The 21,933-nt window shown below is 46.0% G+C and overlaps 1 protein-coding gene across 2 annotated transcripts in view; it reads left to right on the forward strand.

The window, feature by feature from the left end:
- PAPPA2 (pappalysin 2) overlaps nt 1-21,933 on the forward strand; it is a 280,635-nt gene that overhangs the window by 111,605 nt on the left and 147,097 nt on the right. For both annotated transcript variants that reach the window (XM_051856951.3, XM_089299442.1), the window contains 6 exons: nt 2,599-2,892; nt 4,508-4,700; nt 8,021-8,142; nt 10,217-10,706; nt 14,019-14,147; nt 18,549-18,640. In XM_051856951.3, the coding sequence (XP_051712911.3) occupies nt 2,599-2,892; nt 4,508-4,700; nt 8,021-8,142; nt 10,217-10,706; nt 14,019-14,147; nt 18,549-18,640 (1,320 nt within the window). The remainder of the gene's footprint in view (nt 1-2,598; nt 2,893-4,507; nt 4,701-8,020; nt 8,143-10,216; nt 10,707-14,018; nt 14,148-18,548; nt 18,641-21,933) is intronic.

Raw genomic sequence — 21,933 nt, forward strand, 5'->3', positions numbered from 1 at the left:
ACGTTTTTATGTGTCTTCCTCTACTTATAAATAAGCTGGTTTGTTGAAAGCTGGCTATAAATCCATTGCAGAACATTCTTAGATTTGGAAATATCTCATTGGGAACTGAGACAGAAACTTCTAGAAGTTGATGCAAAGCCCTCTGTTAGAATGGTCAGCACTGCATTCTCCTCTTTGTCCCTAGGGTCACACTTTCAGTGGCCCTTTCCCCCTGCCACATGCTGCTTTGGCCATTCCTTATTTTTAGGCCCTTCTCTCTGTTCACCTCTCATCCCCTCTCTGTCACTGGAGGAGAACACAAAAGGACTTGGACTGAGCTGGCTGCAGGATGAGGGGATCTTTTCTCAGAGGAAGAGGTCTGGATGAAAAATAAGGATTAGTTGGGAGTTTTCTTCATAGGTGGTAATGTTTCTTGAATTGTGCTGCAAGAAACCCAATATTCTAATGATGTCAAAATGAATTTTATCCCAAGTGGGGTCTGGGTTCAAAAGAGTTTGGTGAGCAAAGGGTTAAACACAGTTGCTTTAGTACCTTTCAGAGCCCTTAGTATAACAGTTCTCAGAGACACTGTGATGTCCAGGAGGAGAGTATGGCAAGCTTCATTTTTCTCAAACATTTAACCACTGATAACAATTTTTCAAAGTATCACTCAGGACCAGAATTTATTAACACAATTTGGGAAATATTAATCATGTGGATATTTAAATCTTAAAGGTGCATTGTAGCTTTTAAGTCCTGTTTCTTAAAAATTTGCTTTTTTTTAAAAGTATTTGTTTATTTGAAAGGCAGAGCTACAGAGAGAGAGAGAGAGAGAGAGAGAGAGAGAGAGATCTTCTATCCACTGGTTCATTACCCATTTGGCTGCAATGCCAGGGCTTGGCCAAGCCAAAGCCAGGGGCCTAGAACTTCATCCTGGTCTCCCTCATGGGTGGCAGAGGCCCAAGCACTTCCCAAGTGCACTAGCAGGGAGCTGGATTGAAAGTGAAGCAGCCGGGACTTGAACCAGATATGGGATGTCTGCATTGCAGGTGGCAACTTAACTGGCTGTACACAACATAGGCCCCTGCTTTTGTTCTTCATGCAAAGCTGCATTAGAAGTGGGGAAAAAAGAGAAGGGCAGGGTTTAAGTATATGTGGAGGGAGAAAGTGTGATGGAGGAAGAAGGGCAAGAAGTTGGAAGTACTTGACAAGACAATTGGAAGGGGACAGAGACTGTTCTCATAAGGGTCTCTTCTCTCCCTTGGTGCTCCTGTGGACATCTGGGAGCCACGGGAGTGACCATATTCCTAAGCACCTGTGACATTCTGAGCTTCATGGTAGTCCAGCTGGACTTGTCTTTTGTCTCACTGGATATTAGCTCCTTGAGTATAGGGATTGATAAATACTTAAAATACAAGACACTCTTGTTATCATCCTTACTTTATAGACAACAAACTGAGTTCTGAGAGGTCAGAGAGTTGAACAGGTCCTCAGGGCTGACATGTGGAGGGGTCTGGTTTCAGAATCCGAGTTCCCTGGCTCAAAACCTCAGCTACTTTCACCAATGGTTCTCCTACTGGAAAGTTCTAAAAACAATGGTGATGCATGAATTCCATATTCAAATATTTGGATTTGGTTCTTTTGTGGTTGGGATTCTGCATTTTTTTAAAGACTCATTTTATTTATTTGAAAGACAGAGTTATAGAGAGGTAGAGACAGAGAGGTCTTCCATCCACTGGTTCACTCCCCACATGGCCACAACATCCAGAGCTGCACTAATCCAAAGCCAGAAGCCAGGAGCTTCTTCTGGGTCTCCCAAGTGGGTGACACTTAAGCCATCTTCTACTGCTTTCCCAGGCCATAGCAGAGAGCTGGATCCGAAGAGAACCATGGAATGTCAGAGCTTCAGGCCAGGGCTTTAAACCGCCTCGCCACGGTGCCGGCCCCTGGGATTCTGCATTTTTCAACTACCCCAAGTGATTGCTTTATTTTTAAAATAATTTCTGTATTTTTTAAAATAATTTGAAAGTCAGGAAGAGAGAGAAAGAGAGAGATCTTCCATCTGCAGGTTCACTCCCCAGATGCCCACAATAATCGGGATGGGCTAAAGCCAAAAACCTGGAACTCCATCTGGGTCTCCCATGTGGGCACCAGGGGCCCGAGTCCTTGGAGCATCATCTTCTGCCTCCCAGGGCATTAGCAGGAAGCTGAATCAGAAGGAGAGTAGCTGGGACTTGATCTAGTCACCCTGATATGGGATGCAGTTGTCCCAAGGAACAGCTTAAATAGCTGTGCCACAATGTCTCCACCCCACCCAGGTGATTGAGTGTGCATACATGGCTGAGAATCCTGGTTCTCTCTTGTGATAGTTTGTTGGTATTGTTATCCCTGGCTCATGTATGGCATTAACTCACAATACAGGTTGAAGGAATGTTTATGGATTACTTCAGGGTGGCTTGTGACAAGAGAGAAGAGCAATGATTGGATGCTGCTGACATTACAGGTGTCATCTTAGAGACTAAAGTGGAATACCTGATGTTATCAGAGGTCACAATTAAGGATTGGAGGGCTGCTATTCATTCTATGCTCAGCAATTGTTTCTCAACACTTCCATTGCAGGTGGTGTGGTCCTCAACCCATCCTATTACGGCATGCCTGGCCACACCAACATCATGATCCATGAGGTGGGTCATGTCCTGGGACTCTACCACGTGTTCAAGGGGGTCAGCGAGAGGGAATCTTGTGACGACCCCTGCAGGGAGATGGTGCCATCCATGGAAACAGGAGACTTGTGCGCCGACACGGCTCCCACTCCCAAGAGTAAGCTGTGCCGGGACCCAGAGCCCACCAATGACACCTGTGGCTTCACACACTTTCCAGGGGCTCCATTCCGCAACTACATGAGCTACACAGGTATCACGGTGGTCTTGATGCATTTGTTTTCTTCTGAGGTTGCCCTGGGGCTCTCTGGGGGCCATGAGGGTAGAGAGGATTTCCATAGGGTCATTTATGTCTGAGTGCATTCATTACGGGGTATTCTTTGTCATGACTTTAAAAATCTTAGAGAAATACTGAGACATGAAGGGGTCTAGTGACTGGATTCTCTTCTACCAAAGATTAAAGGAAAAACATACTTGTATCTTGAATAGTAAAAGGAGCAAAGCCAAAGCTGAGACTCCTCCAACTTCTGGAATATGGCTATTTGTAGGCATGTACTCTGCAGGAGAGTACAGTAGTGATGGGGGAAAGATTTCAGGATCTTTGAATTACCATTAACAGTCAACAAGGTGGCTTGGTTAACTTAAGCTCAGAATTCTTGTTTGTGTTACTTAAAGTATATTTCAAATTTTCCTCATCTATCTCTAGCCAAATACTGATTCTTACCTTGCACCCCATCACCACCCAAAAAGGGGCCATCTCATTTTAAAAACCAGTGTGTTCTTGGCCCTGTACTGATTAGTCTTGCTCTTCCTAGATTTAGCTCCTAGGTTATCTTTCTTTCCTGTCTCTCACATTCCGTGTTACTGGCGGAAAACAGTGCTAACCAGTCTCCTAATCATGGATTCAGATTTATCCCAAAAATTCAGAACTGATTTGGTTTGAAAATCTACTCTAATGGTAGGGAAGGGAATTTTCCTTTGAGTTCCAGAAGGCTTATTTAATGATGGGTTCTAGAGGATTCACCTCTGGTCCCTGGTGATGGCTTTTAAGAGAAGACAGAGTGGTGAGCTGGTCCCATGTGTTACCTATCAGGATACTTCCATCCATTTATCTTTGTGGTGCATAAAATTCATAATCACCAGCACTTCTGCCTCCCACAATAAGGATACAGTGGCTTTTACTGGATGCAGAGAAAGCAGATAACAGGGAACAGAGGCCAGAGCTGTTCAGGTGCCACCTTTGAGGTTTGTGGAAGAAATATTTAAGAAGCAGTTCGAGACAGTATTTGCCTGGTATGTTCTCAATGGAAAAGTCCCTGAAAGAGAGAGAACTCCCTTTCCAGCCCTATGAAAAATGTTACCTAATAGGGAGACTTTGCCTGCTCCAAAAGTCAAGCTGGGACCACCATGCCCAGACCCACTGCCTCCTCCATGTTTTGACTTTCTCCCTTCAAGCACCTCCACTAAATACTCATTAACCTTGGCAAGAAAGCAGGTGTCTGCTACTCAATGTTCGCGAGTGAAAAAGTCATCTGCTAAAACACTGCCATCTTGTGGTTTGTTGAACAAGCAGCCATCCGCTGAGAGTAGCCCTGCACCCCAGGGCCTGAGTCTCAGCCTGGGCCAGCCTGGCCTTAGAGATAACAAAACGCTGTGCCTTTGCCTTTCCTGCCCCACTTTTGGCTTACCTGCTTTCTGGAGAAAATGCCTTTATTCTTTCAAAAATTGTCTACTGATCCTATTGAGTCCAAGGTGTTAGGTTGGGTGCTGGACACTCAGCCGTGAACGTGGCGGGATGTCTCCCTGTGGGGATTTACTTCACACGTTAAAAATTTCTATCTGCTGTGCTCCCTTTTGTGTCTTTGCAGATGATGACTGCACTGACAGCTTCACCCCTAACCAAGTGGCCCGAATGCATTGCTATTTGGACCTTGTATATCAGCAGTGGAGTCAAAGCAGAAAGCCCACCCCTATTCCCATCCCGCCCATGGTCATCGGACAGACCCACAAGTCCCTCACTATCCATTGGCTGCCTCCTATTAGTGGGGATGTATATGACAGGTAAGCTGGTGTGTTCTCCCTGTGGCATTTTGTATGAGCAAAGAGAAGAGTGCGAAGCAAGGGGGACCCTACCTGGAGGCCTGCGCATGTGCAGCACTGCTCAGGGCTGCCTCCTCCAGTCTGCTCTGTGCAACAGAGCTCGTGGGGCTTGCGTGCGAATCCAGTGGTGCGTCACGTGTGCTTCCTGTTCCATGAGCAGCCTGAAGAGGTTGACCAATGTGATGGGGTTGAAGGGGCTGAACTGAGAGGGCTTTTGTCACCTGTCCCAGGCAGCCGCTGCTCTGTGGCGTGACGGTGCAACAGTGACTCACTGCTTGCACACTTGTTGGAGGGTAGCAGGAAGGCAAGTTCTGGGGTGAGGTGCTGCCGCAAGCTGTGCAGCAGGGGCTTATCTGACGCATGAGGGCTTTTCTCGTACATTCTGCCTGCTGTTGCACCCTAGGAAGCCCCCTCTTTTGGCCTGTGATGGATTTGTCATGGTCTGATCATTTTCCTATCTGCCCCTCTCAATTGGCAACTGCTGGAGGTAAGGCAGGCTTGTTTTTTGTATCTTTGCCTCCTGGCCTGTCACAAAAGACACCTAATACATGGTTATTGAAGAGAAGCATGATAATTAAAACCAGCTGTCATTCTTCCTGTCCATATTGGTATAGATGAATGCCAGGGAAATGCTTGTAAAAACAGACAAAGGTAGGACGGAGAATGACATCTGACAGTTGATGGGCAGGAGGAAGACAAATGTGGCTTAACTGGGAGGAGCAGAACCCCATGGGTTACCTGTGCCCAAGCCTCTGTCAACACCTGCCAACATGTTGTGACAGCCAGCACCCGCTGGGTCCTACTTCATGGGAATGTTGTGCTAGGCATTTTGTCAGCCCTTGTCTTGTGCAGCTCTTATAGTTAGCATAATTCCTACTAGATGAGTGAGAGACTTGAGGCATTCAGAAACATAGGGAGCCTGGTCCAAGACCTCACAACTCAACAGAGATGAATTGGGGAGTCCACTGGGATTCAGACACGATGAACACAGAATAGAAATTTCTTTGAATTTAAGGTAGAAATTTAGGTAGATAGCCCCTCTTCTCTGTGTCACTCCCATCTCAGGGCCAGGCTCCAGTTAAGCATCTGAATGACCCTGGAGCAGGCTTTATGTCTTCCCCCCAATTTTGCCTAAAAAGAGAGGACAGGGAGAGTCAAGGGTGGGATTAGGTCAGTGAATCCTTCTTCATGGTGCTGTCCCACCTCCTAAGATCTTAGTACCTGTCCTTACGCATGTCATGTGTAACATCCCCACAATGCTGCAAGGTAGTCTTCCCTATCATCACTCTGGGGCTCACACAGGCTCCATTTGTGAGTCAACACACATCTATGTGGTGTGTGTAAGAACCATCTTCCTGCGAGTGTGACCCCGTGCAGCTTCGGTCGGACTGGCTGAACAGTAAGTCCTCTGTGGGTATGTGCAGACCGGAGTTTTACATCAGTTTATGTAACACATGTAAACAATTTAATCTTTCCATTCTCTCTCTGGTACAAACGTTACGATAAAGCAGACATCAGTGCTGGCCTGCTGAGAGCCTGCTGGCAGAAAAGGCTACAGTTTGCTTCCTCTGCTCAGCGAGGTGGGCTACAGTTTCGAGGCCTCCCAACACGTGTGTCTGGGGGACTCACGTCACATACCCAGCGATTTGTGTCATGCTTGGAGTTGTGTTTACTCCACCCCAGTTGGTATTTGGAATCCTTATGTCAGAGAGGAGCCCCAGCTACGCACTCCACAGCGGCCCAGGAAGGGCCAAGTGCATCAGGGAAATGTGGTTTGGAGCTGTGTCCACGTTAGACGTGAGTGCTGAGTGGAGTCAGCGAGGTTGGATCTCGGCTACACCTTTGAGTTGCCAGAGTGCTAGATACTAAATGGCGTTTGGGAGCTTGCTCTAAGAATGAAGGAGCTTGTAACCTGTGGCAGTTTCCTGAACCTCTCTGAGTCTGACTCTCCTCATTGGTAAACACAGGGTTATTACGGTGATCAGAAATAATTTATGAAGAGCACGTAGTGGCACCACGCCAAGCATGCGAAGTGCTTAACAAGTGGGAGCTGCTATCCTAACTGTTACCCTTATTTAACAATCTGGGTTTGGTGTTTTTTTTTTTTTTTTTTTTTTTTTTTTTTTTTTTTTTTTTTTAGCATTTGCTATTGCTCTTCTCTCTCTACTTTTTTGGAGGCTCCAAACTGAGACTTTTATTTTCATGTGTGTCCTTCACCATTTGACATCTAAAAAGATTCTAAGAATCAGAAATAATCCTCCTTGCTGTTTGGCTATTATCCCTACCTCTCCTGGTTACTCCAAAAAGGTGCTGGTCGAGCTCTTCACAGACTCCTAATCGGCTCAAGGCCATCCCCCAAACCAGCGTTCACAGTGCGACTGCTGAGGTTAGAAGGAGAGCAGAGACTGGTCTGGACCTAGTCACATCAGTGGCGAGGAGAGCGCGCGAGCGGAAATTCTCGGCACCACAGAGCAGTGTCCTGAGCTAGGAGCCATGCGCTTCCGTGGGTGCACAGAGAAGGGAGTGCCGGCCAAGCAGAGGAGGAGGCCACGTGCCTCTGCAGAGGTTCCATTTGACTGGGTCTTGAAGGGTGAGTAGAAGGTTCACTAAAGAGAGAAGCTCAGAGAGGCAGTTTGGCAGCAGAAAAAACAGCATGAGCCCAGAGCTGCGCTGAGGGTGTGATGGCTTTGTGGAATGGCAATATGTTCCTTGTCATGGAAATACAGTGAGTGGGAGCTATTTCAGGAAGAACCTAGGAACCTGGTAGGGCATTCAGAGTAGCCCCTAGGCAACAGAAAGCCCAGGGACTTCATGTTTCGTATGACTTCAATATTGTGTAGGTGGTTAAAAGTAAGCATCTTCAGACCTAAGAACACATACACTCAGTAAATATCTGAGAATTTTGGACAAGTTTGGTATGGGCGGTGCAAGGGGTCTTTGGATGATTTCTTGAGGGTCAGGGTGGAGAGGATTTTTGTGCTGAAGGACGCAGACTGTAATTAGTGTTTCCTGTTCCTAGGACAGACTGGCCAGTTGCGTCTCTATAGGCCTCCTTTCTGACCTAGTTAAATGTTTCTGCTTTGTGACCTTGGGATTTTTGTATCACAAAGAATATTTGCAAAAATGAGGTCTACGTAAGAAAATATATTGAAGTAGTTGTGTTCCGAGTCGCCCTCTAGGGCCTCACTAACTGTCACCCTGCCCTTCTCAAAGACCTTCCTGATTTTCTCATCCAGCTGCTCTGGTGGACTCTCCCCACCTCCGTCCCTTTGTCTCCCCAGGACTCCAGGCAGTGTGTGTGGCTCCTGCAGCGAAGATGGGACTTTCCGTCAGTATGTGCACACGGCTTCCTCCCGGCGGGTGTGTGACTCCTCGGGTTACTGGACCCCGGATGAGGCTGTGGGTAAAGTATCATGGATTTCAGATCTGTTCCCTGGAGGAATGGGGAGAGAGGGAAAGTGTGGAACAGTGGCATGATGAAAAAAAGGTGGGGTGTGTGTGTGTGTATGTGTGTGTGTACGTGTGTGTGTATGTGCGTGTCTGTATGTGGTTTGCTGGACCCCTCCACAGCCTTGGGAAGACTGCCTGTTGCCTCTATGTGCAGAATGTCCGTTATGTCCCTTATGTCCATCTTACCAAGTAGTTTTGGGCAAGTCCATGGGCTGTGGTGAGGTCATGGCCAGCATATGGGACTGAATGATAGAGAAGTTGGCCGACTCAGCTGGTGACTTTAGGGTGAGATAGCTGCGGCCTGTGGTGTTACTTGTGTCAGCTGGCCCTGGAGCAGCCCTGCCACATGGCAGTGCAAGCTAACCTCTTGTTCCTCTGTATCAAGATAGTAACAGAGAACATGCTGCAGGGAACACTCACACACTGGCTGAGCAAGACTGGGTGAGGGTAGGGTGGACTAGGTGTTCCACACTGCTCGTTCTCATCTGTGCTGTTTTATGAGTCTATTAATCAGTGGGACTGGTTGTGCTCTGGATATGACCTAAGCTAGGCTCTCGGATGGGGAAGATGTTTTTCGTTATCTCTTTCCTGTCCCTCCCTCAACTCTTCAAACAGTCACATACTCACTCACATATGCACATCAGTGCCCCTGAGACAAATTACAGCATGAGGTTTTTTCCTAGCTCCAGTCCAGAAATGCTGTTGACATGATGTTTAGCATCCCCTGATGGATGGCTTGACTTTTTCCATCATCACTGTTTACCCAGTCATCACCATATCACCAATCATCATCTCTGTATTTTTCCTTATATTTATTAAGATCCTGAAAACTACTTGGTAAGATGGATTGGCCCAGTCCTGCTTGAGTTCATTTGAAGTTTTGGCTAGGACAAAAAAAAGGAGGACAATGATCCTTAGATCTATGGCACCTGTAAGAGGCCAGAGAGTTGGAGAAGTCCGTCACTGGGTTCCTGGTCACTCAAGTGACAGATCCCAAGGAGAAACCTGGAGGAAGACCATTTACTTGATTGATTGTATACGACTTGCTCCAAATGAGAGTTTTCAGGGAAGAATGGAAAGTGAATATAAAATTTACAACATTGGACTCAGAGAATGGCATTTCATAAAAAGTCCTGTCTGTGGCTAACAGTTTGTCCTGTGCTGGTAGTATAACACCTGTTTAACTCTCTGACCCAGTACTTTTTCTTATTTTTAATACTTGGAACAGTTCAAAGTTATTTCACAGAGGTGAAGGTAATTGGAAATTCTGGGTTCTGATTTTTGCATTGTGTCTTGAGGCAAACCAAGTCCACTTTTAAGGATTCTGCTTCGTGTTTTAGCACGAGTGCCTGATTTAAGTCCTGGTTACCCTGCAGTCCCAGTCCAGCTTCCTGCTAATGCTCCTGTTCTGCTTCTTGTTTCAGCATGAGCTCATAATAATAAAAAGGTTTTATTGGAGTGCTTGATTTAAGTCCTGGTTACTCTGCACTTCCAATCCAGCTTCCTGCTAGTACTCGTGGGATGCAGCAGAGGATGGCCTAAGTACTTGGATCCTTGGGAAATCTGGATGTAGTTCCTGGATCTTACTTTGGCCTGGCCCAGACCTGGCTATTGTGGGCATTTGGGGAGTGAACCAGGGGATAGAAGATCTCTCTCTTTCTGTGTTCCTGTACCCACATGGGAGACACAGAAGAAATTCCTGGCTCCTGCCTTTGGCCCAGCCCTGGTCCTTGCAGCCATTTGGGGGAGTGAACCAGCAGATAGAAGACCTCTGTCCCCGGTGGCTCCATTCCCAATTCCCTGCTAACGGGCAGCCTGCAGAAGTGACAGAGTGAAAAGGAACGTAACACTTTGCACTTTTACACCTTGGTCCTTTGTCGAACTTAAATCTAACCCACTAAGCTGAGCAGTTTCTGTAGGAAGCCATGGTCCTCTCCTTCTTTATCCTTGTTTGGGACACTGGAAGGGGCTGCGCTTTTTCAGATTGTTCATGGCAGCTCCTCCACGTCTGCCCACCTCTCCCCCAGGTCCTCCCGATGTGGATCAGCCCTGTGAGCCGAGCTTGCAAGCCTGGAGTCCTGAGCTGCACCTGTACCACATGAACATGACGGTGCCCTGTCCTGCAGAGGGCTGTAGCCTGGAGCTGCGTTTCCAACACCCGGTCCACGCAGACACCCTGACCCTCTGGGTCACTTACCTGTCTATGGGCTCCTCCCAGGCCCTCTTCGACACAGAGATATTGCTGGAACAGCAGGGGTCTGTGCACCTGGGCCCCTTGGACACTTTCTGTGACACCCCGCTCACCATCAAGCTGCATGTGGAGGGGAAGGTCTCCGGCGTTAAGGTCTACACATTTGACGAGCGGATGGAGATCGACGCAGCCCTCCTCACTTCTCGGCCCCAGAGTCCTCTGTGCTCCGGCTGCAGGCCTGTGAGATACCGGGTTCTCCGCGAGCCCCCCTTCACCAGTGGCTCGTCCGTGGTGGTGACGCATCCTCGCAGGAAGTTCACAGACATGTGAGTAGGGCAGCAGGCGACTTCTAAACCAGGGGGCTTCTTGGGGCTTTGGGGATGGTCTGATTGCTTTTGTCCCCACCTTGTAATGTTCTGGAATGTCCTTAGTTGGAAAAATGGCTAGAGTCTCAAAGAAGATTTTATTCTAAAGCAGCATATCTAAGGCCAGGCAGGACATGTCTCAGATAGGGCCAAGCCTGATGCTTGATGCTTGATGCTTGATGTGCTCTGATGGCTGCTGCTGTCATCATGATGATGGGGAAAGAATGGAGGTCAGTGTTCGAGGGGTTTCCATTGGACTGAATGTAATGGTCACAGTTGAGCTGGTGGGAACTCTCGGTTCCTGTCAGGTGACAGTTTGAGTTCTGATCCCTTGCTGTAGCTTTTGGACAATCTGCCATGGCTCCTATAACATTCGCAAATTACAGTCAACTCTCCCTTAGCTAAGCACAGAGGCCAAGGGCCTGCGGACAGCACGCTCGGTCCTGTGACCCATTCCTGTTGTGTGTTCCATTCTTGCCTCCTTTCCCTGGCCCTCCCTTCCCCTCCTGCCTTCCCTCCCTTCGTCTCCTCTGCCCTCCGCCTCTGCCCATCTCTTCCGACTCTGCTTCCTCCTACTTCTGTTCTTTGTTTCTACATAGAGTGACTCCAGCTATGTTCCTGGCACTGGGTGCTTCAGGGCTGGGGGAACACAGAGGAAGCAAGGTGCTTACCCCAAGGTCCTCAGTAGGAGGCTGCTGTCTCTGTAGATGTAGTTGTCCTGAAATACCACTCTGTGGACAGAAATAGGGTAAAACAAACGTTTTATCAGAGATGCTGTAGCAGTTTTCATTTTTATTGTTTTGTTACACTGGTAGCCATCCCACAACGTAGTGGGTTAAAACAGCAGACCTCATTCCTCATGATTCTATGGGTGGGCTGGGTATTCTTGTCTGGGCTGACTTGGCTGGAACTCAATGGCCTGGGACGACCTCAGGCACATATTGTAGGCCTCAGCTGAGACAGCTGGCATGGCCGGGAGCATGAGGGCCTCTTTCCTCACAGTCTCCAAAGACCTGGCCTGGGCTGCCTCTCATGGCAGTGCAGCAGGGAGAGCAAGCCGCAAGGCGTTTGCACCCCTCAGATCTCTGCTTTATGGACCTCATGAACATGCTCCACCAGCCAGAGCACAGCACAAAGTGGATTCCAGATCCAAGGGGGATCAAGCTAAATAGGCTCACCCTGGGCTGGGAGAGGCAGCCAAGTCACCTTGCTGAGGGTGCCTCTGGGCCGAGGAGATTCTGACAGTCTGCCACAGCCATAACAACACTAGACAGAGTGATCCACCCGGAGTTCCTGACATACTCTTCCCATACCTGTTCTCTTCATTAGCTCTGGAATACAGTGAAGTGGTAAAACAAAGCTACAGTCTCATGCAAATGGAGGATGGATCACTGGGTGAACTTAAAAAGGGAAAAAATATCAGTTTTGAGCTTCTCTAGTAAGACAGTTACTATGACATTTGTTTTCTAACTTGATACATAAATATTTAATAATAAGGCCAATAGAATTCCATTTTCTACATGAGAGAATCCAGACTTGGCTTTCATGTGCTTGAATAGCCACTAAATGGCAGACTCAGAATTAAAGTCCCATTTTCCAGGGTGGGCATTCAGCCTAATGGTTGCCTTAAGGTGCCTGGCATCGCACATTGGAGTGCCTGGGTTCGAGTCCCGGCTCCAGCTTCTGACTCCAGGTTCCTGCCAATGCAGACCTTGGGAAGAAGCAGTGAGAGCGTAAGTGATTGGGTTGCTGCCACCTGTGGAGACCTGCATTGTGTTCCAAGCTCCTGACTTTGGCCCAGCTGAGTCCTGGTCATTGTGGGCATTAGGGGAACTCACCAGCAGATGAGACAGAGTTTCTCTCTCTCTCTCTCTCTCTCTCTCCTCTCTCTCTCCCCTGCCCTCACTCCCTCCCCCCCCAAAGAATCTTAAATAAAATCCAATTTTCCAGCCAAATTTCATTTTCATCGTCTTTCCTCAGTCACATGCTACCTTTCATGAAATCAGATGATTGAAGGCTTGGGCTGCCTACTGCTGAGTGTCTCCCCACAGGGAGTTGATGAATCTTGGCATTTGCATCCAGTCCCATCCCTAGTCAGCCCTGTGAGCCCTTTGTGCATGGCTGGACAGGAAGTACAGTAGAAACCATCAACACTGATTAGGATGTAAAACTGCTTTTGCTTTAGAAATACCTGTCATTCTCATGAGAGGATTGCTCCCTGAAAGGGAACATTAACTTGGAAGTGTCAACGTCTTTAGTTTTCAGGTGTCTTTCCCATGAAAGTGCCTACAAGCCACTAGGATGGCCTTTAAAAGTGTTGTTAAAACCCCAAGCCATGTCCCGTTTGCCAGTGGCTGTCTCAGGTGGGAGTGGAGGCTTTGTGTCTCAGCGCAAGAGTGTGTTGAGGAAGGGAGGCCTTGGTCGATTGCTGATGGCAACTCCCGCAACCCTTTGAGAATCTGTCCTTCAGAGTAGCTCCCATACTGGCTAGACGTCGGCAGTAGTTTTCCAATTAGAGCAGGCACTGGACAAAGTAGAGATGAAGAGCAGATTTGTCTTTGGAACCAGCAGTTCCTCTTCTTGAACCCATTCTCCTTTCTACATGTGCCACTTCTCACGTTGTCCACCAGATCAGTGCACCTGGGCTCTAGGGAGGGCCACTCCTTTTATCCTGATGTCAGCGGCTGCTACTTCGTTCCTGGAATACAGGCATTGGGAAGTAATTGAATGCTTTTCCAATTCTGGAATTTCTTGCATCCCCAAGTTGACAGCAGAAGATGTTCTCATCTCTTCTATAACAGTTGCTCTTACCCCTAAGTATTTATTCTCCCTAAGACAAGAATTATCTTGAGAAGTAAGAAAACTGAGATCCACAGACCCAAGAAAGTCCTTGCAGGGCTCAACCTCTGAAGCGTTTTATTGTCTGGTTTCTTGGATTAAAGCTACCAAAGACTGAATTTTCAATAGCTGGTTTGTTTTGCTCTGGAGAAAACACACTTGTGAAGTACCGTCCACTTAGATTCTCTGGGGCTGTTAAAGTCAGCATTAGTTCAGCAAGCATTTATTGCTCATCTGCCAGGGTGAGTATGGAAATAAACTTGGTTTCCAACATTGTATTGCTCTGTAAGCCTCAATCTGGGTGTCAGGTGTGGTGTGGGTTTAATATGTATGTTCCCCATAAGAGTTCCCTGAACTCCTCCAAAGCACTTACAAAGGATGTGGATGTGTCTTTCTTTGTGGATGTTGTGGTCTCAAGCTCCTTGGTTTCCACAGGGAGGTCACACCTGGGCAGCTGTACCAGTACCAAGTTCAAGCTGAAGCAGGGGCAGAGTTGGGAGAAGCTTCCCCTCCCCTGGTCCACATCCATGGAGCTCCTTACTGCGGAAATGGGAAGGTGGAGAAGTGAGTACTGGGGGGTGAGGGATGTGTGAGCCAGGACACCCTGTCCTGGTCGTAACATACCACGTTCCCAGCAGGAAGCTGGAAGCAGGAATTAGCTTTGTCTTAGATTCTCACTCCTTTGGTTTATTTTTTTAAGATTTTATTTATTTATTTGGGAAGTAAAGCTACAGACAGAGAAAGGGGGAAACAGAGAGAAAGGTCTTCCATCCACTGGTTCACCCCCAGATGGCTGCAACAGCTGGAGCTGGGCCAGTCTGAAGCCAGAACCCAGGAGCTTCTTCCGTGTCTCCCACATGAGTGCAGGGGCCCAAGCACGGGCCATCTTCCACTGCTTTTTTGGGCAATAAGCAGAGAGCTAGATCAAAAGAGGAGCACCCGGGACACAAACCGGCACCCATATGGCATGCTGGTGTCACAGGCAGAGACTTAACCTACTACACCACAGTGTTGGCCCCACGCCTTTGGTTTCTTAACACACCATGTTCCTTTTCCTGAATCCATTCCAGTCTGCCTGGAGTGTTCCCAATATTAACACTGAAAAGTTTCCAAGGCCCAGGAAATCCAGGCAACTGGTCACCCAGCATCAGTGTGCCATTAGTGCTCTCCTAAACCTAATTTATTGCTTGCATTAAACTCCTGGGAACAGGAGGCTAGAAGACCAAGCACTAGGGTCTGCCTTAGATTTATATCCTATTAAGATGGGCTATTTTAAGTTTCCCAGACCAGGTACCTTATAGTATATATTATATACTATATATATATAGTACATATATATATATAGTATATATATATAGTATATAGTGTGTATATATATATATATACTATATAATATATAGTATATATTCCCATTGTACCTTATAGTCAATATGGAATCCACTCAGAAGCCTTTCTTAGGATCCCATTCCTTCATTTAGCAATCACTAAAGCTATAGGGTAAACCTGTTTCTTTTCATGGAAGTATGAATTTCAGGGGCAGGCGTTGTGGTACAGGGGTTAAGCCACCACCTGCAATGCTGGCATCCCATATAGGCACTGGGTGGGGTCCACCTGCCCTCCTTCCAATCCAGCTCCCTGCTAGTGAGCCTGTGAAGGCAGTGGAAGATGGCCCAAGGTCTTGGTCCTCTGTCACCCATGTAGGAGACCCTGATGGAGCTCCAGAGACCATTTGGGGAGTAAACCAGTGGAAGGAAGGTCTTTCTCTGTCCTTACATGTCTGTCTATAACTCTGCCTTTCAAATGAATAGGTATGAGCAGCAATTAGGCCTCTTTAATGTGTGGAAACGATTGGGGTCATGTTCATGGTACCCACATCTTGCTAGTTTGCTGCCCTCGCCTGTCTCTCTCAGCATCTATACCCACCTCCCCTCCCCCATCTCAAATCAGATTTCTGCCTGGGGTGGTTCACATGCCCACAGAACAAATCTGACTGTCACTGCTGATGCTTTCCCTGTTCTGGCCGCTTCATTTTAAGTCTGCAGCCTGCCAGTTAAGATCTCTGGGGGCTGGGTTACCATGATGATGCTGGCAGAGCCCTCACTGAACAAAACCTTCTTCCCTGTGTCGCGGAACCTCTTAAGCCCCAGGATGCCACACCTGCCGTTTGGTGAAGAACCCTCTTACTACTCTGGGTTTTGCGCATTTGCTCCTCTGCCTTCTGGGAATGTCACCTGAGGCAGCACTGCTTGGCTACCAGGTCTCATGCATTTCCTCATCAAAATGTTCTTCAGAATGTCTCCCTGTGTTGTCTCTCAGTGCAGAGCACTTAGCACTGCTGAATGAAAGCTTGCTTCTGCTCTGGGCACTCCATTATACATGGAACTGGAAGGAGCCACACAAATCAGCCAGCCCGCTGGGATATCACTTGTCACTAGGAACATCCAGACGGACACAGTGGATGTCCCTGAAGCTGTGAGCAGTAATCATCCACAAACTGGTCAGTGGTGTCTGGGCCATCTAACCCAGGAGCCACTGGCCACCCAGAGCTCCCGAGGCTCTGAAATGTAGCCCATGAGAGGTAGCATGTGGAACTGAAAGTTTAATTTCATTTCTTTTAAGTATTTTAGTTTAAAAGTTAAAATCAGTTCAGTTATAACATTGGAAAACCTTTCAGTATATTTGGAGCAACCTGAGTAGTTTTAAAACTTTTATTTATGTATGTATTTGATTGACTTACGAGGCAGAGAGACACAGAGAACAAATCTCCCATCTGTTAGTTCAGTCCACAAATATCCACAACAGCCAAGGCTGGATCAAAGTCAAGCTGGGAGCCAGGAACTGCTCAGGACTCCCACATGGGTAGCAGGACCCAGCTACTTGAGTCATCATCAAATATCTCCTGAGATGTGCATTAGCAGGAAGCAGGAATCGGGAGTGGAGCTAGGAATCAAAGCACTTCAATATGGGATGTGGGTGCCCAAGTAAGTGTCTTAATTTTGAGACCAAATGCCCATCCCAACAACAATTTGTGTTAGTTGAACCTAAATACACAAATACTTGATTTGTGCTATGTTGTAACTGTAACTGGAAAATAAAATCCAGATTTCAAAGGTTTAGTCTGCAAAACAAAAATAAGAATGTAACATACTTCATTATAACTTTGCATTGATTTCAGATTGAAATGGTGGTTTGAATATGTTCCATGGACTCTATTGTTGAAATTAATCTTATGTGTGTCTTTTTTTTACCTTTTTAATGGCTACTGGAGATAGAAATTATATACGTGGTTCATTGTATTTCTGTTGGGTATCACTGCATATGGTTATCCTCTAAGTATTTAGGTTATCTTCAAAATGAACATATAAAATTGCCAACCTCCAAGTTACAATCTACATCCCAGGTAGAGAAACACTGATGTTTCAATCCTCTTCCATAGAGGAAAAAATTGAGGCATAATTGATTTGGAGCAGGGTTGGACATCACACATCAGATGGGATACCTAATACAGTCTCTTGTCACTGCATCACATGTCCTTTATGTAGGAAAAGAACTTGAAGTATTCTTAATTCCTCCAGTTTCTTTGTTCTAAATCTCTCGTATGTCCTTTAGGCACCTCCAGCTTGTTATTTAAAATATAACTATTGAATCACTGTAATTACTATATACTTTGACTTCATTTTAGAGCATTTGCATATCTAATTATTTAATCTTTAATCCATCTCTGAGGAACCCTGTAAACAATGGTTAGAGATATTAGTGATGTCCTGTATTGGAAAACACTCAGCATTATAAAGTCCTTTATCTGTAGGGTAAAATACACATTCATTTTGAACACAGTGAAGAATCGAGGCAAGGGTCAAACCTTGCGTTCTGGCAAAGAACTTCAACTCAAGTTTGCCTATTTTGTTCTCATGTCATGCTTTACTTCCTCATCACTATAGACTCAGCTCCCCCAGTTCAAGTCACATTTAGTCATTAGGTGTATGAACATTTAAACTTCCAAACAAAAGAACACCTTTACTGCTCTCATTAGTTTCTCTCTTGAAATACACACTGTGAGCCACTGGGAAGTGGTAAGCAGTAAAACGGGGACTGGGCCCTAGAAACGTGGACGGAGAAAAGATCCTAAAGGGGCCACCTAAGACTCCTGGTATATGAACAGGAGACTCAATCCCACAACATCTCAGACCCTGTCTAGATAGAACAAAACAACGGAAACATACAGAGATAGCAGGCAACACTGAAGAGAAAACCAGACCAGAGATGCAGCTTTTCTCTCTTTTCAAATTTACGTATTTTCATTTTATGTAAAAGGGAGGGAGGGAGGGGGAGAGAGAGAGAGAGAGAATGAATGAATTTGCCTGCCTGCAACAGGCAGTATTTAACCAGGCCCAAGCCAGGAGCCTGGAACTCAATCTAAGCCTCTCACATGGGTGACAGAGACTTCAAGTACTTGAGCAATGATCTGCTGCCTACCAGGGTGTGGATTGGAAGAGGTGGAGCTGGGACTTGAACTAGCACTCGCATATGGAATGTGGTCATTCAAAGTGGAGATTTAATTGAAAAACATCCACCCTCCAGGTAGCTATTTCTAAGACTCTACTTGTTATAAGTCTTGTGGGCTGTTTCTAAGGTTCAGACATTCTAACAGAAACTGTGGGGATCCCCTTATATCTCCTGAGTACTTCAGAGCCCTGAGCTACTTGACTTCTGGGAATTCCCACTCCCCTCTGGAAATGCCAGTCAACACTCATAGCTGAGCCGGTATCCACGTTACATGTCCATATACTTGCATTTTTCTGTAAAAAAAAATCCCTTAGATCCTACTTTTTTCCAGATTATACTTATACTTTTTAATAAATAATGATATGTTTTAAGAATTTAAATGATGGTAGCTGGAAAAGAACAATCATTTCGACTACACACACACACACACACACACACACAATTTGTTTTATCTCCTAGGAGCCTTGGGGAAGAGTGTGATGATGGAGACCTTCTAAATGGAGACGGGTGCTCAAGGGTATGTGAGCTGGAGCAAGGATTCAACTGTGTGGGTGAGTTCAGGACCTCCTTCTTAGAGGCTTTCCTTATTTTTTGCAAGGGTCTCAGTATATTATTTTATGAGTTCTTGATATCTTGTAACGTCTAGTTTAGTGATATTGTAATAATCACAAAACATTTTGATGTATGCAACATAATTATTTTCGCATATATTATCTCTTATAACCCCTAAAGTAATTTTGAGAAAATTAAACTAAGGCACAGAGAACTTAAGCAACTCACTTTCCTTGTATAGCTAGATGTGGTAAAGTCAGGATTTGAACCAAAGAAATATGGCTCTAGAATCTGTGTGTTAAACAATTGGGTAATACAACTTCCTAACTTACTGTTAGTAAGATTTCTCTTAGGTCCTCCTGTGTGACACGAAGCCATCAGATGGGCAGCACGTACAGGTTCTGCCTACAAAGTACCGTAAGGAAACACCTGAACCCAGGGGCTGCAAGATACCTCTGGATGGCAGTGTTTAGTAGATAATATCATGAAGGACATCGGAGGCCATAGCATGTTTCAGTCCCGGAGTGTCACTGAGAATAAATTTTTTTTTGGTTCTATTCTTTTTATTTTTTTTAATTTATTTTTTATTTATTTAATGAGCATAAATTTCCAAAGTACAGCTTATGGACCACAATAGCCCCCCCCCCCCGTGTCTTCCCTCCCATCCACAACGCTCCCCTCTCCCACTCCCTCTCCCCTTCCCTTTCACATCACGATTAATTTTCAATTATCTTTATATACAGAAGATCAATTTAGCGTATGTTAAGTAAAGATTACCACATTTTGCTCCCACACAGAAACATAAAGTGTAAAATACTATTTGAGTACTAGTTATAGCATTGATTAAACACCTAAGAGTAATTGTGTATTAATTACAGAGCTCAACCAATAGTTTTAAGTAGAATATAAAATGCATCTTTTGTATTGTTGTGGCTTCCCCCCGACCTCCCTCCCTCCCGTGGCCCTCCCCTCACCCACTTCCTCTCCCATCCCGCCCTTCATCGCGTTTCATTTTCAGTTACCTTCATATACCGAAGATCAATTTAGTATATATTAAGCAGGGATTTCAACAGGTTGCACTCACACAACCGAACCAGGTATAGGGTATTGTTCGACTAGTAGTGTTGTTTTTGAGTTTCATAGATAAACATGTTAAGGACAGAGATCCTGCGAGGGGAGCATGAACCCAGTGACTCCCGTTGTTGATTTAACAATTGGCACTCTTATATATGACATCAGCAATCACCCGAGACTCTTGCTATGAGCTGTCTAGGCTATGGAAGCCCCTTGAGTTCACCAACTCTGAATTTGTTTAGTCAAGGCCATATCACAGTGGAGGTTCTTTCCTCCCTTCAGAGAAAGGCGCCTCTCTCCTTGATGGCCTGATCCTTCTGCTGGGGTGTTGTTCACCAGGATCCTTCATTTAGATTGTTTTTTGCCACCGTGTCATGGCTTTCCATGCCTGCGAGACACTGAGAATAAATTATAACTAGTGTGTTTGACTCTAGATTCTTGCCACCAGGGGAGACAGTCCAGAGCACTTCCTTCAGTTCCGATTCAAGTCATCATCAGCAGGTTTCTTTGATGCAGATTGCTTTACGTTCCCATCTGCACGCATTGCAATGATTTTGTGGTGCTTAAACACACATCAAAGTTATTTCAAAGAGCAGTGTATGTGAAAATATTTTCATATCTTTAAATTTTTGGATAAAGTTGGATATGATCATAATTACACAAAATTTAATAAGGTGGTAAGTACTACACAGAACACACAAATGCCCCTGCTTTCTAGAGCCAGAGCAAAGTCTTAGAATCATAGACCCTCGGTCACTGTGCATTCATCCATCCCCTCTCCATCCATCCAGCTATCCATCTGACAAGTATGCACTGTGTCTCCTGTATTCCATGTCACCCATCCATCCAGCTATCCATCTGACAAGTGTGCATTGTATATCCTGTATTACATGTCACCCATCCATCCAGCTACCCATCTGACAAGTGTGCATGGTGTATCCTGTATTCCATGTCACCCATCCATCCACCCTATCCATCTGACAAGTGTGCACTGTGTATCCTGTATTCCATGTCACCCATCCATCCAGCTATCCATCTGACAAGTGTGCATTGTATATCCTGTATTCCTTGTCACCCATCCATCCGGCTATCCATCTGCCAAGTGTGCACTGTGTATCCTGTATTCCATGTCACCCATCCATCCACCCTATCCATCTGACAAGTGTGCATTGTGTATCCTGTATTCCTTGTCACCCATCCATCCAGCTATCCATCTGACAAGTATGCACTGTGTAATCTGTATTCCTTGTCACCCATCCATCCAGCTACCCATCTGACAAGTATGCACTGTGTAATCTGTATTCCTTGTCACCCATCCATCCAGCTATCCATCTGACAAGTGTGCACTGTGTATCCTGTATTCCTTGTCACCCATCCATCCAGCTACCCATCTGACAAGTGTGCACTGTGTATCCTGTATTCCTTGTCACCCATCCATCCAGCTATCCATCTGACAAGTGTGCACTGTGTATCCTGTATTCCATGTCACACATCCATCCAGCTATCCATCTGACAAGTGTGCATTGTATATCCTGTATTCCTTGTCACCCATCCATCCAGCTATCCATCTGACAAGTATGCACTGTGTAATCTGTATTCCTTGTCACCCATCCATCCAGCTACCCATCTGACAAGTGTGCATTGTGTATCCTGTATTCCATGTCACCCATCCATCCAGCTATCCATCTGACAAGTGTGCACTGTGTCTCCTGTATTCCATGTCACCCATCCATCCAACTATCCATCTGACAAGTATGCACTGTGTCTCCTGTATTCCATGTCACCCATCCATCCAGCTATCCATCTGACAAGTGTGCATTGTGTATCCTGTATTCCTTGTCACCCATCCATCCAGCTATCCATCTGACAAGTGTGCACTGTGTATCCTGTATTCCATGTCACCCATCCATCCACCCTATCCATCTGACAAGTGTGCATTGTATATCCTGTATTCCTTGTCACCCATCCATCCAGCTATCCATCTGAGAAGTATGCACTATATAATCTGTATTCCTTGTCACCCATCCATCTAGCTACCCATCTGACAAGTGTGCATTGTGTATCCTGTATTCCATGTCACCCATCCATCCAGCTACCCATCTGACAAGTGTGCACTGTGTATCCTGTATTCCATGTCACACATCCATCCAGCTCTCCATCTGACAAGTGTGCACTGTGTATCCTGTATTCCTTGTCACCCATCCATCTAGCTACCCAT

This window comes from Oryctolagus cuniculus, chromosome 7 (genome assembly GCF_051225735.1).
Source record: "Oryctolagus cuniculus isolate XC-2025 breed Fujian yellow rabbit chromosome 7, ASM5122573v1, whole genome shotgun sequence".
Classification (NCBI taxonomy): Eukaryota; Metazoa; Chordata; class Mammalia; order Lagomorpha; family Leporidae; genus Oryctolagus; species Oryctolagus cuniculus.